This window comes from Choloepus didactylus, chromosome 2, assembly GCF_015220235.1.
Source record: "Choloepus didactylus isolate mChoDid1 chromosome 2, mChoDid1.pri, whole genome shotgun sequence".
In the NCBI taxonomy this organism is placed as follows: domain Eukaryota; kingdom Metazoa; phylum Chordata; class Mammalia; order Pilosa; family Megalonychidae; genus Choloepus; species Choloepus didactylus.
Genome location: NC_051308.1, coordinates 182,054,240 through 182,074,010, shown reverse-complemented (window position 1 = coordinate 182,074,010; position 19,771 = coordinate 182,054,240). Strand labels below are relative to the sequence as shown.

The 19,771-nt window shown below is 43.8% G+C and overlaps 1 protein-coding gene across 3 annotated transcripts in view; it reads left to right on the top strand.

Moving 5' to 3' along the window:
* PGM1 (phosphoglucomutase 1) overlaps window positions 1-3,447 on the top strand; it is a 79,857-nt gene extending 76,410 nt beyond the window's left edge. For 2 of the 3 annotated variants that reach the window (XM_037827020.1, XM_037827022.1), the window contains exon 11: window positions 2,789-3,447. In XM_037827020.1, coding sequence (XP_037682948.1) covers window positions 2,789-2,878 — 90 coding nt within the window. In that variant the 3' untranslated portion in view covers window positions 2,879-3,447. The remainder of the gene's footprint in view (window positions 1-2,788) is intronic. The other variant, XM_037827021.1, reaches the window with a different exon arrangement.
* Window positions 3,448-19,771: the final 16,324 nt, after the last annotated feature.

Sequence of the window (19,771 nt, the reverse complement as noted above, 5' to 3'; positions counted from 1 at the left end):
GATAGTGGTTTCACTGAACCTGTGTTTTCACAACTCTTTCCTCAAATGATCAAACAGGCGTCTTAGTTTCCTAGGGCTGCCATGACAAGGTACCACAAACTGGGTATCTTAGAACAGCAGATATCAATTCCCTTGCAGTTCTGGAGGCTACAAGTCCTGAACCACGGTGTCAGCAGGGCCATGTTCCCTCTGAACCCTCTAGAGGACGATCTTTCCTTGACTCCTCCGGCTTCTGGAAGGCCCAGGCATTTCTTGGCTTGTGGTAGCATCACTCCAATCTCTGCCTCCCTCTTCATGGCCGTCTTCCCTCCTCTGACTGTATCTCTGTGTCCAAATCTCCCACTTCTTGGAAAAGCTGCAGTCATTGGATTTAGGAACCACCCTAATCAACTATGACCTCATCTTAACTAATTATATCTGCAAAGACCCTATTTCCAAATAAGGTACTGGGGGAGACATGAATTTGGGGGGACACTACTCAACCTGATACCCAGAGCACCAGCCATGCTCATTTTCCTCCATGTTTCTTTCAATGCCTCATAACAACAGAAATAATTAACAATTGTCCAAGCATTTACTATTAACCAGGCTCTGTTTTAAGCCCATTATGTGGATGTACTCATTTAATTCTCAAATGAGATAGACTTTATTATTATCCCCACTACAGATAAGGACACTGAGGCACAGAAATTAAGCAATAGCTAGTAGGTTTGCACACCTGAGAAGTGGCAGATTCAGGATAACTGGTGTTCTGGTCGGTCACCAGCCATTTGTTGCCTGGTTCAGTCGATCACCTGCCCTGGCAGAACACACACCGATTCTAGATTTGGTGGTAGAGGAAAGACAGGCCAAGCAAGAAATTTCTTCACTGAAAAGTCTAAAAACTTGTAGCCTGGTGGTTTGGGTTCCCCTGCCCCACCCAAAGAGTCTCCAGAGGAGGGAGCCTGGGAGCCAGGTGAGGGACTGAGAACTTGGAAGACAGCCACCAAAATGGAGGAGCCAAAGGAGGGTGTGACACACAGGGGAGAAGTTCCCAAAGTGTATGCCTCACAACAGTTATCTTGGTGGGTAATCCCCATTCAGAGTTCCACAGCCAAAAAAAAAAAAAAAAATTTAGGAAACACCGTGTATTAACTTAGCCCCATAATGGCGATTTACAATACACTTGACACCGTAAAGGCTTTGAGAAGATACACTGAAGATACCTGCTTAAATAGCATTTGCCAAGCTTATTTTCCACAAAGCCTTTTTTTCCATCTAACCTCTAATTAAAATCCCATGAAACTCTTTTGGAAATCCCTGGCATAGTGGTTTTGAGCATAGATTTTGGAGTTAGAGAGATGGTGGTTCAAATTCTTTTCCTGCCCCTGTTAACAGCTGTATGTCCCTGGGTAAGTTATTTCAGTTTTCTGAGCCTTGGTTTCCCTGCCTGTAAAATGAGAAGAATGATTACCACCTCGTAAAGCTGTTGTAGAGATATAAGGAGACAGTTGTTATAAAATGCTGAATGCTGTGTCTGGCACATAAGATTAGCCTTTGAGAAAGGGTAGCTCTTAAAGTGATTGCTTTTATTACACAAAGGGGGAGGTAAGAGGACGCTTCATCTTTACAATTTTTCCAGTGGCCAACCTCCAGCTTCAGTCACTGCTAGAACCCTGTTGTGCGATAGGCATTCCTAAAACTTAAACAAAAGGCACCGAACTCTACATCATAGACCCACACAATAATAGAGTAAGAGGAAGGGGGAAGGAAACTGTGTTTGACTTTTTATCCTCAAGGTAAATTCCTGGCACACGGTAGATACAAAGAATGAGTGAAAGATAAGTTTCTTCCCAACCACAGTCCTCAGGGAGTGGAGGGGGAAGGTGGGATGGTATTGAAGGGTGTGGACTGCCCACAATGTCCAGGTGAGCCACCATTCCAGCTAGGGCAACACCCTCTCTTACCCCAGAGCTGCTGGACCACACACAGCCCCAGCACTTTATTGGGACTGTACAAGCCCCAGGGGGAATTGTGAGTGGTGTGGTTGGCATGAGGAGCTGGCTCTCCCTTTCATCCAGGTGTAGGATGGTGGAGATTTAGATGAGGGAAAGCAACAGTGGGCAGTTGCTTCTGGCTCTGGCTTTGCCCTGGAGTCACTTGGTCAAATCACTTTACTTCTTTGAGTCTTAGTTTCCTCATCTGTAAAGTGGGAAGTTAGATAAGTGATTTTCATTTTTTTAGTATTAACAAAAAATCTGTTTAAGCAGCAGAGTCTCTCCTCCTTTTTTAAAAAGTGAGAAATAGATGGGGGTATTGCATTTTGAAAAGATCTCTTTGGGTACAGTGTGGGGAACAAATTGAAGGTTGAAAAAGTGGCTGTGAGGGCCCCATATTTCCAGGCAAGAGAGAGAACGTTGGTCTAGCGAGAGTTGTAGCAGTGGGATGGAGAGAAGTGGACGATGCTGAAAGATATTTGGAAGGTAAACATCATGTAAGCTTGCTGATGGATTGGATAGGGAGGTTGTGGGAGGGAAAGTATCAGTAATGACTCCTAGTCAATTGTTAGCTTACTTTATCGGATAGACTGTGGTGTTGGTTAACTAGAACGGGGAATGTTGGAACTAGGTTTTGGGGGAAAGAACATGTGTTTAGTTTTGGACTTGTAGAGTTTGAAGAGCCTTTGAGACACTAGAGTAGGCAGGCAAATAATAGGTCCAGAGCTCAGAGATGGGGTCAGAGCTGGAACCACGTATGAATCTGTGCACAGAGAAAGTGATGGAAAAGGTTGTCTTTGTGTCTCTCTCAGGTCATGTTGGCCCCCCTTATTTCCATTGCCCTGAAGGTGTCCCAGCTCCAGGAAAGGACGGGACGCACTGCACCCACCGTCATCACCTAAGAAGACAGGCCAGATACGGTACGTCCCTCCACCCCAGGACCTATCCAAGTCATCTGATTGAAGAGCATGGACAGAAACAAAGTGAATATTCACCTTGGCTTTTTTGGATTAAGTGTTTCCACCAACCAGTATTGATGAATGGTGCATTTGCAAGGCACTGACCATTGAGAGGTCCTTGGGAGCCATGTAGGAATGAGGATCCAGGACTTATTCTACTGTCGGTTCCTTCTCACGCCCTTACGCACTACTGCTGTGTGAGTTTTTGTCTCTTTAGCACCAGGTACTGTTTACACTATGGAGGTGGAACATCATGTAGCAAGGCCATTTTTCATCCTTAGGACATGCCAATGAAATGACAATGTAAGTCCCTTTCTCCTCAGTGAATCTCACCCCTCACCCCCTGCCAGTCCTCATTTATTGTTTACATGTAATCCAGCAATTCAATTTCTGGTGTCTTCTCTCCAATCAGTTCCTTCCTCAGAGTGAGACGTACAAATCTCTGTCTTGTTTTGCAACATTGTCCCATTCTCACAGGTTATTTTGGGATATTAAAGCAAAATAAGCTGCTATTTCTTGATGTCTTTTTTTCCCCTAAACTACAAAATGCACTTTTAATTTCAAAAAGAAAACTGATTTTTTGGAGGTGGGTAGAGGGTATTAGATTTTGTTTTGATGTCCTGGCCAGAAAACAAAATAGTCTCTGTGCTAGAAAAATCCTTAGACTCAGGAACTGTAATTTCAAATGTTCGTAGGGCCAACTGAGCCCTAGATCCTTCCAAGGTAGATATATTAATCTTGATGTGGTTAACTTGGGATGGAAGAAAGGAAGCTGATTTTCAGGAGATTGTAAATAGCAAAGCACTGCCACCATGTGCCTTAGAAGGCTGAGAAGTCATGATGCCTATTGAGGGAACAGAGGCGGAACTCTCAAAATCCAAGGGCAGCATTACTGGAATTTGGCTGGAAATCTTGGGCCCACCAGCCTCTTATTCATCTTTGAAAATTTATATTCAATCCATGAGTAAAATGTAGCAGAGCATAGACTTGGGAACCAACAGATCCATGTTTGAATCCCACTTGAGACCTTGGGTGACATTTGCACATCATTTCCCTGATCTGTAAAATGGGAATAATGATAATTCCAACTTTATAGGGTTGTTGAGAACATTAATTGAGTTGACCTGTGAAAAGCAGCGGGCACAGTACCTAATTCACAGTAGTTTGTCAAATAAATGGGAATTAGAATTATGTTTACAATATTGAGTCTAGATTTTAAAGTATTGCTCCTAAAATCACTTTAGGAAAATAAAAACAATACACTAATGTCTGTGATGCTATATAAACTATTGTTTGTACTTTGCAAGGCACTCCCACAAAGTTACCTTGTTAACCAGGCTACTCCAGAGGGTCAGCCCAGCTCTGCACCCCTGCCCCACCCAAGTGGAGTCCCCATTGCTGGTAGAAGGATCTTTATTTAGGGTGAGATTTCCAGAGCTGCCATTTAATAAGGGAGTCCAGTCCAGCAAATAGAACTAAGTTTTGATGATGAAGATGATCGTGCTGAGAACTTACTGAACATTAACCCTATACCAGGCTCTGTTCTAAGTGCTTTCCATATACTCTTTAAATGCTCCCCAAAACTCTGTGAATGAGGTGCTCTAATTATTTCCATTTTACAGATGAGGTCCAGTTACCTGGCCAAGTTCTCACCACTGGAGAGTGGGGGCCTGCCCCCAGGCGGTCTGGCTCCATCCCAGCTCCTTTTGCCAGTACTTCATATTGCCTCTTCTGCTGGATGGCTACTTCTAAGCTATTTCTAACATATGGAAGATAGGTGTGCAAATGCTCCTGTATTTTACTTATTAAAGGATGATACCATGTGCTTTTCAGTGCCAGAGATTGTTAGCTTTGGCATTGTTGTTCCCCCTGGAATCTTGATGCATGGGTATATCAGTTGACCCAGAAATATGTATTTACCCACATTAAGTATGAGATTCTGTGGGAAGGAAAGGATGTGTAACATATAGTTACTGCCCTCAAGATATCCATAAGACTAGTTGGGGGGAATCAAGTCTAACACAAATAGAAAACTGTATAGGAAGAATGTCTGACAAATTGTCAGACAATACCTGCTGCCAGAGTCCATATTTTCTAAGCACCTATTCTGTTTCACATATTGAACTAGATATATGCTTTCCAATAACTCTCCAAACCAGACATTATTATTCCCATTTTAGAGTTGAGGCAACTGAAGCTTAAGCAATTTGCCCCAGGTCTTGCAGCTGCCATGTGGTGGAACTGGAATTCTGACCCTGAAACTCCTTCACCTCCCTTTTCTGCTTCCCCATCCATTGAATCAGCTGTAGACATTCCCAGGTCCGTGGCCCCTAGAATAGCTCCAAGAATTTCCTCCTCACCCTGATCACGGTTCAGCTGCTTTCCCTGACTCCACTTGGCTACAGCTTTTGGAGCTAAAAGCTCCAGGGAGGGTGAGGGAGGAAGCTGGGGATATGGAGCAGCTGGAGTGGGGGTGAGTAAGGGCCAGCCCTCCTCCCTGTGGGGTGTCTGGAGAGAAAGCCCCCAGAGACTAGGAAACAGAATGCTGAGAGACTGGCCAGCCCCACGCAGCCAAGCTTCCCTCCTCCCAGGATTGATGTGGTCTGTGAGTCAAGTACATTTTCTTTGGGGTGTGGTGAGGATTCTGGTGAGAAAATTGGGCTGGAACTCTTTGGGGCCCAACTCTGCAACCTCACTTTTCCTTTTCCTCTTGGCATTCAGCTCTCATCTCAGAGAAACAGTTTCCTGTTCAGGGATGTTCCCCAGGCCCAGAAAAGAAAATGGTCTGGCTTGGGTAGGGAGTGAAGGGGGAAGGGTGAGGCCTGCCTCATGGAGGGAGAAAGCAGTGCCGGAGCTCACTGCAGGGCTGGGGAGTTTCATTTCCTCAGCCCTTCAAGGCCAGGCTTTGGGGATTTGCCTCTTCTGCCCCAGAGCTCATCCGCAGCACTTTCTCCTGCATTTCTTGTTGATTCATTAGACAGAAGCTGGCTTTGTTTTATAAGACTCTTCCAGAAAACATATTACCATGTGTAAGAGACATAGCCTCAGTTTTTAAGTTTTGAGCCCCCAGCAGAGGGATATAATAATAGCCATCGTGTGCAGAGTCACTGCATTTCCCCTCCGTCACAGCAGTGGTCTCCTCATGGTTCCTAGCCTTCGTTCTTGCCCCCTCTGATCCCTTCTCCACTTCACAGTCCAAGTGCTCTTTCTGAAATCTAAAGTCTACATGTCTTTGTATAACCTGTGGGGGCCCTATGGCCAGCAACCACTTACCCCACCAGCTCATCGTCTTCTACTTTCTGCCCTGCATTCGATGCTTCAGCCACATGGAACCACTTGCAGTTCCCTGGAAATACCATGGAAATACCCTGTTGCTTCCAAGCCTTCATGCGTGCTATTTTCTCTGCCTGTAGGCACCTCTCCTCTCTGACCTAGTGTCCACCAAATACGCCTAACTCCTACTTGTTCTTCAGGGTCTCAAACATGATTTTCTTCAAAAAGCTTTTTCTAAGCCTTCTGTATCTGGTTTGGGAGCTTTTTCTAGTGTTCTCATAGCACCCTGCTTCCCCCACTTTGGCACTTATCATACAGTATGTTAATAACCTTTTTACTTTCCATTTTTCCTACTGCCCTGGAATCTTCTAGAAGGCAGGGACTGCCCTTTTCACCAGTGTATACCTGGCATCTAGCCTTGTGCCTGACACATGGTAAAATATCAATAAATATTGCTGGAATGAGTGAATGAAATCTACTAGTTGCCTGGCCGAGTGTTTCATTATGCTGTGGACCTCCCCAAACTGTGAGGTATGGTTTACCTAATTTTACAGATGACAAGTGACTTGACTAACTTTCATAGCTATAACTGGCTAACCAATATCCCTCTCATAAAGCTTAAGAGCCTGACAGCGAAAAAGCATCCAGGAGGGAGGGTTGGGGTGGATACTGGCAGCCGATGGGAAATATGTATCATGGTCACTTTGAATAGAATTTTTAAATGTTAAAAAGTAATTGTTCAATCAGTGGCTCTTGGTATAATCACATAGTTATTATGCATTGAATTGTACACTTAGGATGGATTGTATGGTGTGTGAATAAAACTGTTAAAAAAAAAAAAAAGTGATTGTTCTCCCATTGCTACAAAAATTATTTGGGGGTGAAGTTGGAGGAGGGCCCCATCAAATTAGCCTACATATAGAAAGGGGTTATTTTTCCTGAGAAGTAGAATCTACAAAGCCAGACCCCCAGCCCTGAAGGCCCCTCTGAGCAGATTCGTGGTGGGAAGCTAAGGTGAGGTAAAGCTGATACCCTGGCCCTGATCTCCAGTGGGAAGGGCACACAGCCTATGCTTCTGGAAGCCCGAGAAGCTCTTCTCCACCCCTATTATTAGAACAAGAAGCATTTTCACAACTTGACATGTCATTATACAAAAGAAGTGAGGTCACTGTCAGCAAGAGCATTGTCTCAGGTCTGTTGGATTGTCCTGTGGGAACTTCTGAAGGCATTGGTTTGGTTTTCACCAAATGTTAAAGCTCCACCTAGATCCATTAAGTTGGATTTGTGGGTGTGGGCTAATTGCTATTTTCCAAAAAACAAGTCTTCTGTAATTCTCTGAGTGCTGCTCTCCAGTTCACAGAAAGGCTAGTTAAGAATAGCAATATTTTCGTGACAGCGTTGTTTCTTAACAGCTCTGTCACCATTGGTTTCTGACTTCATTTTTACACCATGATAGGAAGACTATTATTATCCCAGATAAAGAAATGGAAAATCTGAGAGTTTATATAACCTGTGCAGAGTCCCACAATCATGATGGAGGAGAAAGCAGATGTACCGCAACCACCATCTTAGGGGCTTGGATTTGTGTGTGTGTGTGTGTGTGTGTGTGTGTGTGTGTGTGTGTGTGTGTAGTTAACCATTGCTGTATAAAAAGCACCCCCAAATCTAGTGGCATTTAATGATGAGCATTTTATTATGCTCACAGATTCTGTGGATCAGAAAATCAAACAGGGCACACTGGGGATAGCTTGTCTGCTGCACAATGTCTGGGGCCTCATATGGGAAGACTGCAACAGCTGAGAATGAGATGGCTGGGAGCTGGGATCGTTTGGAAGCTTCTACACTCACAAGTCTTAGATGACTCGAAAGCGGGGTTCATCAGGGACTGTCAACTGCTGTGCCTACACATGACTTCTCCATGTAGTTTGGGTTTCTCACTGCATGGTGTTGCCTTCCAAGAGGGAGTTTCCTAAGAGCAAGTGTTCTGAGAGAATCAGGTGGGAGCTGTATAGTCTTTTCTAACCTAGCCTTGGAAGCTGTGCAGCGTCACTTCTGCCACATCCAATTGGTTACATGCAAGCCCGTCGAGTCAGCCCAGACCCAAGGGAAGAATTAGGCTCTACCTGTTGATGAAGGAGTAGCAAGGTCCTATTGCAAGAACATGTGATGTGAGAGCTATTGTTGTATTCAGATCTAATTTTTTAAATGATGGTTTTAACAAGGTGAAGTGATAATGTAATTTGGTGCCCATGTTTTTGACTGATGGATGATGGTGGTAGAGAGACATAGTTACATGACTGATAGCTGGGGAGAGTTCAATATCAGTTTAAATAGAAGCCAAGCTCAGGGGTCCCAAGTGTCAACAATAGATAGCTCTTCGCAAAGTGGCTGATTACGGAAGGAACTTAGGCATCTGCCCCACCTTTGCAAGCTCCCTGAGTCAGCTGGGATAGTGCTGGCATCATAAGAACCTGTTACTCTCAGGATCCCTAAATTCACACTTAATATTCCCATCTCTGTGCTCAAGGCAGACTTATTTCCTGTGATATAGTAACCTTGAGAGAATCAAGGAATATCTTCAAAATGTCTTTTTATGGGGGTGGGGACTCTGATAGCAAGGACCCCCACACACACTCCAATGCCCAGCGCAGGCCTGCAGTGAGCATTTGTGGGTTAATGACTCCCACCACTATCATTCCTGCCCTGCAATAAAAGAATGTCCAGACTCGCAGAGCAAAAGACAAAGGCTATCCCAACCTGGCTCTTGCTAACCTCCCTTCCCAGCTTCCTTTTTATCTCCAGCTACCATCCAATTTCTCCACCCTCTACCTCCTCCCCCCTCCTATCCTTCTAACCCTTTCTTTATGTCCTTCCATTCAGAATTTCTCACAGTTCCCCAAATATTCCATACTTTTCCACACTTTGCACATGCTTTTCCTCCTGTTGGAAAATTTTTCCCTGCTGTACTAATATCGGGGTGTCTGCTCCACCCCCTTCCCCTTCTAAGGGAAACTAGTTTCTGCTCAGGGGAGGGCGGCCATGCTTTGTGCTATGAGCCACCAGCACATTTCCTGGTCACAGCTGATTGGACCAGAGGTGAGCACCTGACTCAAGGGTACCAATCCACTGGCTAGTCAGCAACCTATAACCTATGACCTATGGCTTGGTTAAAAACGATGAGCTGGAATAATCAGTTTTTTTCTTTTGGGAATTTGAAGTAAGATAAAAACAAATTTGCTTGATCTACTTAGCCAGACGTAAGCACTCTCTCCTCTGGATGGACATGGAACGTTATACCTCCTTACAGATAGTCCCCAGAGAAGAAAAATGGTGCCTTGTGTTGCATCCCCAGTATCTAGTACAATGTCTGACTAGAGTAGGGACCCAATAGATGTCCGGTGTGTCCACAAACTCAGATGGGCAAGAAAAGTTCCTGTGTCTTTATTAAGGCAATTTAAATCTGGCCCTGACCCCCATTCCACTAGGCTGTCAGGATTTTTTTTTTAATTGAACACTTAACATTACTCATTTAATGCTCACAACAATAATAGGGGCATTTTCCAGATTAAAAAAACAGAGAGGAGAGGGATCTAAGATGGCGGCATAGAGAGGAATGGAAGCTAAGTAGTCCCCCTGGAACAACTAAAAAAAAACCAGAAACAGCTAGTAAATAATACGGAATAACTGCAGGGGGACAAACGTGACCATCCACTCATCATACACTAACCTGAATTGGGAGGAATGCCCGAGATCACAGCATAAAATCTGTAAGTAAGAACTGCGGATCCAAATCGGGAGACCCCTCCCCCACAGCCCGAGCTACGAAGCCTCGTGGTGCCAGAGAGAAGCTTTCCCCCAGCAAGCGAATATAGCTCAGCTGAGCTCCAACTGGGGTTTTAATTAGCAAGTGTAAACTGCTCACTATGAGGTACGAATCCCCAACAAGTAGACAGAGGCTTTGGGTGACAGCTGACCTTGGAGAGCTGGAGGGCCACCTCGGACTAGCTCTGTTGCTTTTTCAACTCAGTGGAGAAAGCCTCAGCCATTTTCAGTTCCCAGTTCTGTGACCCAGACAAGGGTATAGCACAGGCAGAGAGAGACCATTGAAATGCTAATGACCTCCCCCTAGAGCGTCTATCTTCTCTAAGAGGAAAGGGGTGGGGCCCAGCTCTACTACCTGCCTTTCATTCAGAACTTACACCAGTCAAGAATTATAGGCTAATCTTTGCATCAGGCTGGGAGCGCCCCTGCATGGCTCGGCGGCCCAGGGCTTCCCTTGAGGGATGACATGCACTAGTGCGGTAGCACAGCCTTCCCTCAGCAGAGGTCCTGGAAGATCACAGCTGAGAAGGGGGGCCCGCTCAGAAAACCCAGGGACGCTACGTCAATGCCAGTGGTTTGTGGGTCAGCGACAGAGAGGGTCTGGGGCAGAACTGAAATGAAGGCTTAGACTCTTGCAGTGGCCTTGAATCTCTGGGAACACCTGGAGGTTGAATATTAAAGCTGTCCTGCCTCCCTGATCACCCAGACACATGCCCCACATTCAGGGCAGACAGCTCCAACAACAAGCCCAAACTGAGTTCACCAACTGAACCCCACAAAAATCATTTCCCCACACACCACAGAGACAGAGTTGGGGACAACTGACTTGAGGGGTATAGGTGACTTGCAGACGCCATCTGCTGGTTAGGTGGAGAAAGTGTATGCCACCAACTTGTATTTCTGAAAAATTAGATTGGTATTTTTTTTTCTTTTACAACTTGAAAGAAACCTATCAAGCAAAGCAAATGCCAAGAGGCCAAAAACAACAGAAAATCTTAATGCACATGATAAAACCAGACGATATGAAGAACCTGATCCCAAACACCCAAATCAAACTATCAGAAGAGACACAGTACTTGGCACAATTAATCAAACAATCACAATCCAGGAACGAAAACATGGCACAGGATATAAAAGACTTGAAGAAGACCATGGAACAGGATAAAAGGGACATAAAGAAGACCCTAGAAGAGCATAAAGAAGAAATTGCAAGAGTAAATAAAAAAATAGAAGATCTTATGGAAATAAAAGAAATTGTTGGCCAAATTAAAAAGACTCTGGATACTCATAATACAAGATTAAAGTAAATTGAACAACAATTCAGTATCCTAGAGGTCCACAGAACAGAAAATGAAAGAACAAAAGAAAGAATGGAGAAAAAAATTAAAAAAATCAAAATGGATCTCAGGGATATGATAGACAAAACATCCAAATTTAAGACTCATTGGTGTCCCAGAAGGGGAAGAGAAGGGTAAAGGTCTAGAAAGAGTATTCAAAGAAATTGTTGGGGAAAACTTCCCAAACCTTATACACAATACAAATACACAAAGCATAAATGCCCAGCGAACTCCAAATAGAATAAATCCAAATAAACCCACTCCAAAACATATTCTGATCAGACTCTCAAATACTGAAGAGAAGGAGCAAGTTCTGAAAGCAGCAAGAGAAAAGCAATTCACCACATACAAAGGAAACAACATAAAACTAAGTAGTGACTACTCAGCGGCCACCATGGAGGCAAGAAGGCAGTGGCATGACATATTTAAAATTCTGAGAGAGAAAAATTTCCAACCAAGAATACTTTATCCAGCAAAACCTCCTTCATATTTGAGGGAGAGCTTAAATTTTTCACAGACAAACAAACGCTGAGAGAATTTGCTAATAAAAGACCTGCCCTACTTCAGATACTAAAGGGAGCCCTACCGACAGAGAAACAAAGAAAGGAGAGAGAGAGATAAAGAATTTTAACAGACATATATAGAACCTTACATCCCAAATCACCAGGACACTCATTTTTCTCTAGTGATCACGGATCTTTCTCCAGAATGGACCATATGGTGGGACATAAAACAAGCCTCAATAAATTAAAACAAACAAACAACAACAAAAAAAAATTGAACATATTCAAAGCACAATCTCTGACCACAATGGAATATAAATAGAAGTCAATAATTTTTGAATTGTAACTCCATTATTTACTTTCTACATGATATAAAATACACAAACTCTAATGACAAATCAGTGGTTTTGAACTCAATGTAAAATACGTAATTTTTGACAAGAAATATACAAAGGTGGGGGAATGGAGGAGTATAGGAACATAGTTTATCTGTCCTATTGAAATTAAGTTGGTATCAAAGAAAAACAAAATTGTTATGGATTTAAGAGTTTAATTTTAAGCCCCACAGTAAACACAAAGAAATTATCAGAGAATATGACCATAGAGATGAAAAGTAGAGTATGGGTTAAGAGAAATGGGGGAAGGGGCAATGGGGAGTTAAGAAATGAGTGTAGTGTTGCTGTTTGAGGTGAAGGAAACTTCTAGTAATGGATGGTGGAAAGGTGGTAGCATTACAACATTCTAAATGTGATTAATCCCACTAATGGGATGCTAGGGAGGGGGTGGAATGGGAAGATTTAGGCTGTATATATGTTTCCACAATTGAAGAAAAAAAAAAGTCTAAATAGACGACAATTGAATGCCAAGGATGACCCTGGATGGGATCTGAGGATGGAGGACAGGAGGCCCAAAGGGACACAGTTGAGACATAAGGAAAAGGAAATATAGAATGTAAGCTTTGTATCATTGCTGAATCTCTTGTACTTCTTAGCTGTGCTTAATGGGATTGCATAAAAGGATGTTCTTATTCATGAAAATTGTATATGTGAATTACATTGTTTGTTCAAGGATGTGTGCAGCTAGTTCTCATATGTTCAGAAGACAGAGCAATAGATGATAGATGATGGATGATAGGGAGAGAGGGAGGGAGGGAGGGAGGGAGGGAAAGAAATAACAGTGTGACAACATGTTAAAGTCAGTGGATCAGGGTATCAGGGTGGGGGTCAGGGAATGCTGGATTTCTGTGTATGGGGTTTGTATTGTTTTTGCAACTGTTCCTATACCTTTGAATTTATTTCAAAATAAAACGTAAAAAAAAACAACCAAACAAACAAAAAACAGAGAGGCACAGAGTTAAGGTAACTTACTCAAGGTGACACAGGTCATAAGTGACAGGGCTTGGGGATAAAAGGCAGGAGGTTCAGTTCTTACTCTTAACCACTGCCTCTGAGATGGAATTTTGGCAATCCACCCTTGCAGTCATGTTAATATCTGGGGTCTCGGCACTGTGGCATCAGGGAGGCCTCTCCAGTCATTTGTCCATCCAGATCCCCACGGAGATTCCCACCTCCCAGCCCCCAGGGTCCCGGCATCTGTGCCCCGCTCTCTTATTGCCCATGCATGGAGTGTGGTGGTTCCTGGGCCTCCCATACCAGAGACCCTGTCTCTCTAAGGTCTGGTCACCTCCTGGGGTGCTGCCAGGGTGCAGGGCCCAGGTCCCAGCTCAAACCAGGACCTGTTCACCTTTACTCCCTTTCCAGGTTTCTGGAATTTCTTCTCTCTTGTGGCTTCTAGTAGTCATCCCTCTCTCCCCTACACCTCCAGGATACCTAACGTATTTGGATTTTCAGTAAACTTGGACTTTCACAAGACCAGAAAAATCCGGTACTTGAAGCAGCTTTTGCTTTATGTCTAGCAAGCATCCCTAAGGCAAGGAAATTCTGTGGACCTGGCAAGCTGTTTGGGATGTGGGGAAAGGAGAGATGGGAAAAAATTAGCCTGTCACAGATGTTTGCTGAATGAATGAATGAATGAATGAAAACGTTTTCTGACTTACCACCCCTTTCCCTCATCAACTGGTGCCTCCCTTTTTTTGTGTTTCTTTAGCATTTATTGGATTCATACTTAATTTAGCCATACCTTTGATAGAGAACTTCCAGTAGTGTAATAATTAGAACTGACCCCACATGCTTGCCAGACACTGTTCTAGGGAATGTGGAGACAAATTAATTAAATGTGGTTGAAAATTCTGTATTTTGAAATACTAATTCACGTTGCTTTTAGTTGAACAGGGATTTTTTTTTTTAAAGACCAGATGCCTTCCTCTTTTTTGAAAAATTTAACTTCTGAGTCAAATGTTCCAGATAGTCTAATCAAGTGCTTGTCTGTCTTCCTTTGGAGGCTAGAACTTGAGTCACAGAGTGGTATAGGTTCCAAACAATCTATAGATCATGTGATGTGTGATGTGACAAAACCTAAGCAGGATGTTCACAAAGGTGTTTTCATTTTTGTGGTTTTTTATAATAAATCTTACTTATTCTTGGCAGGCTGTGCCTGGTGACTTGGAATTGCCTTGTGATACTGCAGATTAAAACCACATTTACATGACAACTAAATGTTATGTGTTATCTTGGATGGCATCCTGGAACAAAAAAGGACATTAGGTAAAAAGCTAAGGAAATCTAAATAAATTATGGACTTTAGTTAATAACAATGTATCAGTATTGGTTCACGAATTGGAACAAATGTACCATATTATATAAGATGTTAATGGGGAAAATTGTGCTCAGGAGTATATGGGAACTCTCTGTACTAACTACTCAATTTTTCCTGAAATTTAAAACTGTTCTAAAAAACAAAGTCTATTAACAAAGGGGGAAAATAAAACCACAGTTACAGACTGGTAATGTCAACATGGGTTGAATTATTTTCCTCTGTTTTCCCATGAGATTGTTATCCCCATTTACTAGTGGGGAAACTGAGGCACAGAGAAGTTGTATAACTTGTCCAAGGCCACGTAGTTGTAAGTAACAGACAGATAGATCTCTTATTTTAACATAAGGCTAATTACCCCTAGACTGTGAACTCCTCCTGGGTAAAGACTGTATTCTGTTCATCTTTGTCTCCACAGTGCTTTGAATCCATTGTGTCATTATTTAAATGAATGACTGAATGAACAAATGACATGTGAAATAAATGAATGTAGATGGTAGATAGATTCAGAGCCTTATGTTTGCTGAGCACTTGCTATGGGCCTGGTATGGCACTAAGTGCTTTGCAAAGTAACCTCACTGTACCCTCATAACATTCTTGTGAGATGAGTACTGTGATATCCCCACTTTACAGATGGGAAAATGGAGGTTAAATGACTTGCTATAAGTCCCAGATAGAGGATGATGGAGAAAGACTGAATTCCTGTGACCTGGTCTCAGAGTCTGCACTTCTAAATTGTTGTGCAAAGTAAGATCCTTGAGAGATAGAGTCCAACCTCTTCTGTTTGCAGTGAAAATATGGAGGTATATGATGCATTTGCAGCTATTTATTGAGGTGCTACTATGTGCCAGCCACTGTGCTACATTGGAGGCCACAGACTATTCAAGAACAAAGATAGTTAAACCCATGATCAAGAGTTAAACCCAGCTGGGGCACTGTGGGATTGGAGGGGCGAAGTCTTCTTCCGTGCAGGTGCACAGCCCTGAGCCAACCTTGCTTTCCTGTTGTTAGCAAAGCACATCCTCAGGAGAGAGCCTGTGGGACCCGTTCCTGCCCGCCCTCCTCACACTCAGCAGCTGCCTGGGAAGGGCACCTACACCGGCTTATTTTCCTTGGCCTGTCGGGGCCCAGGAAGGGAATCCTGCCTTGGCGGTGGCTGGCAAGGCCCCGACTTCGCCTTTCTCAGGAAAGCGAGCCAGCCCTCCCTCCTCGCTGCAGGGTGGAGCTGCCAACTCCCTTGGTGTTTCTGGCCCACTCGGGGCTTTTCTCTCCTCACAAAGACTGCTGTGTTGGATCTGTTTTTCTAAGTCAGATAGTTATTTCATTTCCACCTCAGATCTCAGTGCCAGCATTCGGTGCTGCCAGACTCACAGCCTCAGGCTTTGCTGTGAGAAGGAATTCGGGTTCCTGGAGCACAGCTCAGGGACTGCATTCCACACTCAGATGGGTGGAGGTCAGGAGGGGCTGCCCAGGGCCAGGTCAGTGAGAGGGCGAAGGGGCTCAGGTGTCTGGAGGAGCCCAGGTCCTATAAGCCACGTCCCCTCCACGGACGCCACAGACTCTGGAATGAAGACCCACCCTGCGCCTGCTCCCTCTTCCCTTCTCATTTCACCCTGTTCCCTCTGACTGGGTCTAGCATGCAGGGCCGGGAAAAACTGAGAGGGGCATCATTCGAGTGGGGTCAGCCAGGAGGGAGGATCCCAGGGTCAGGCCGGGCCTACGTGACAGAGGAGCTGTTGCTGGGGGGCAACTATAGGCCTCATAACTAAAGAGACCCCAGGCTATGTTGAGAGGGAGGCAGAAGTTCTAAGCCACAAAAACTGATGCAAATAGTGCTATAGGTGTGTCAGGCCAGGCCACATACAAGAAGAGGAATCATGAAGACAGAAACCAGGAGGCTCAGAAACAGGTTGGCAAGAGGTCAGGAATGCTTGGATGGTCACAGAGGAGAAGAAATGGCTGAAAATTTCAGCATGGGACAGAGTGCTCCTTTGGCATGGAGGCCAAGAATATTGCCAATAGAGGTGGGGTGAGGCTGTTTTTACAGTGCAGCCCAAGGCAGGTTGACAGTTTAAAGTGGTCAAGAAGGTCTGGGTCTTCCCCACTGAATGCTCCTCCCCTTCTCTGTCCTTCATGTGTCCTGTTCTGTCCCCTGTCCCAGAAAGCACTTCCCAACCACTGCAGTGAGAAGTGAGTGCTCCCTGCTCCCTCACCTGACACCTGATGTTTGTCTGCCTCTAAGAACTTCTATGCTATCTTGTGGTTATTGTGAACTAGCTTTTCCCCAGAAGACTGTAAGTTCTTTGGAGGCAAAGACCTTCCTCTGCGCACCTTGAGATGCTCTGTATTCTCAAAGGAATGATAACCTAGTTGGGTAAATAGAATATTTAAAAGATATTTACGTGTTTTGGTCAGGACTCTTTGGGTTGCAAGTAACAGAAATACAACCTAAAATGGCACATACACACACAAACACATACACAAAGGGGGGATGGATTTATTCACACAACTGTACACTCCAGGGGTTGACCCAGCCTAGCTGGGTGATGTAGTAGGGCCTCTGTCACTTTCTGCTCTCAGCTCTTCTCTCCTCTCTGTTGGCTTTTTTTTGGGCAGGCTGGTCCCTCCTGGTGGTGGCTCCAGGCTTCCATGCCAACTGACCTTGGCTAGTTCCAACTTCCATGCCACTTCTAGGCTTCTTGTTCCTGGTAGTGCTACAAACTTGCTGGTAGTCTCACTGGTCTGGCTCAGGTCACATGCCATCCCAGGATCAATCATAGGCCAGGGGTGGCCCATGCTGATTGGCCAATCCTGAGTCAGGTGCCCACCCCTGGAACTAGGAAGTGGGTCAGCTGCACCTGAACCACATGGCCTGACAGCAGGGAGGGACATTTCTTAAAAGAAAGCTAGGGCACTTTTCCAAGAATAAAAAGGGGTAAATCATACAGAGCAAAATTTATGGTGTCTACTACATTAAAAAGGGTAAAAATCCTAGGAAGTCCGTTAATGCCTTGCAGGGTAAAGTTCCACTGTTACTCTATAACTGTAAGGTCCTAAGGTTGTTGTAATTATTAGTTGTCTTTCAGTACTCTTTCTACTACACAAAAATTCTTCCTGTTGAGGAAGAGGAAGAGATCAAGCAGGGAAGGCATGGCGGCGTCAGTTGCTGAAGGACTAGTGCAGGGATTGGCCTAGCAATGGTGGATGGAGGCAAGCAGGGGGCAGACAGCCGCTGGTATAAAGAGAGAAAAACCCAGATGGTGGGTAGAGATTGACTTTATTGGGAATGAGAATCCTCTGACCTCATCTCCATGGGAGACTGCAAGAGAGAAAATTCCAGGCGGTCAGAAGAGGAGAGGTAAAAGGAATTGATGTTTGTTGAGCCCTTGCAATGCACCAGGAGTTGTGTTGAGGTGCTTTATTCTCTTTAATTATAATGAGCCCTGCTACATAGAGGACTATGATTATCCCTATTTTACAGAAAATGAAACTGAATTTGCCTTGGAACCCAAGACTTCCTGATTCTTTTTTCTTTGTTCACCACTGGATACCCTTGTGCCTAGCACAATGGCTAGCACTTAGCAGTTACTCAGTAGATATTTGTTAAAAGGATTTGCTTCCACTACACCATGTTGTCTCTAAGAAGGAGGCAGGGTTGAGGAAGATTTGACAGATCTTCCAAAGACTAGAATATTGCTGTAAATACTAAGCAGGAAGATCTTGTCCTAAGGGATAAAAAAGAAATTGGGGTCTAGGCCTCCTAGGCTGAAGCTGAGGCTGAGACTCAAAGGAAATCTGCCAGAGCAGGTGTGGTGTGTGTGTGTGTGTATAGGTGTGGCCTGAAATCTCCACAGTGGGCCATTGCAGCACAAAAGCAGCCACTGATAATGTGCAAATGAGTGGGCATGGCTGTGTTCCAATAAAACTTCATTTGTGGATGCTGAATTTTGAATTTCACATAATTTTCACATATCATGAAGTATTATTCTTCTTTTGATTTTTTTTCCCCCAAAAATGTAAAATGTAAAAAACATTCTTAGCTTGTGGGCTATACAAAAACAGGAGGTGGGCCAGATTTGACCTATAGGCTATAGTTGGCCAACCCTTGTTCTAATTCACTAATTCTTTCTTCAGCAATGCCCAAGTTGCAATGTAATCTTTGCTTTAAAATCTTAATTTCAATGACTATACTTTTCACTTCTAAAAAATTTATTTCTTCTCTTTCAAATCTGTCTGGTCTTTTTTTTTTTTTTTTTGGTAACATCTTATACCTCACTTAGGTTTTAAATTCCTTCTTTCAGATCTTTAATAATTTTAATATACCTGTGTTGTAGTTCATGTCTGATAATATAATTAACTCATATTCTTGGAGATTTATAGCTGTGGTTTGTCATATCGGCTGACTCTTTCTTATGGTGTAGATTATATCCTTGTATGATTCCCCCAGGTACCCAGGGGTGTCGTTAGTCTTGAACCCTATTCAAAGTTAATTTTTCAGCTTGGAGATTTCAGAACCATGCAAGTGGTATGTATTTTAACTCCAAACCATGTGAAGACTCATGTTTATAAAATTTCAAGGGAGATCAATTTTTGTCCATTCAGCTCTCAAACCAAGACACAAAAATTTCTTTATTGCCTCTCCATGGTGATGGGTACATTTTTTTCTAGTTCATTATTTCACCATTCACTGAGGGGCCTAGCTTTACAGGGAGTGGTCAGGAGGCTGACAGGGTTGGGGAGGAAGAAGCTTCTCTTCTCTAATGTCAGACTCATTTAGGCCCAAGATCTTCTTTTCTTTCCCCACGTGGCTGTTAAAATATAAGTCTTTCTGTTCTGGTTTGCTAAAGCTGCCAAAATGCAATATACCAGAAATGGATTGGCTTTTTCAATGGGGATTTATTAGGTCACAAATTTACAGTTCAAAGGCCATAGAAGTGTCCAAACTAAGGCATCAACAAGAAGGTACCTTCACTGAAGAAAGACCTATGGTATCTGAAACACTTCTGTCAGCTGGGAAGGCACATGGCTGGCATCTGCTGGTCCTTGCTCCCGGGTTGCATTGCTTTCAGCTTCTGATTCCAGTGGCTTTCCCTTTAAGTGTCTGTGGGCTCTCACTTAGCTTCTCTGGGACAAACTCTGGGCTTCATCTCTTGGCTTAGCATCTCCAAACATCTTTCTGTCTGCATCTC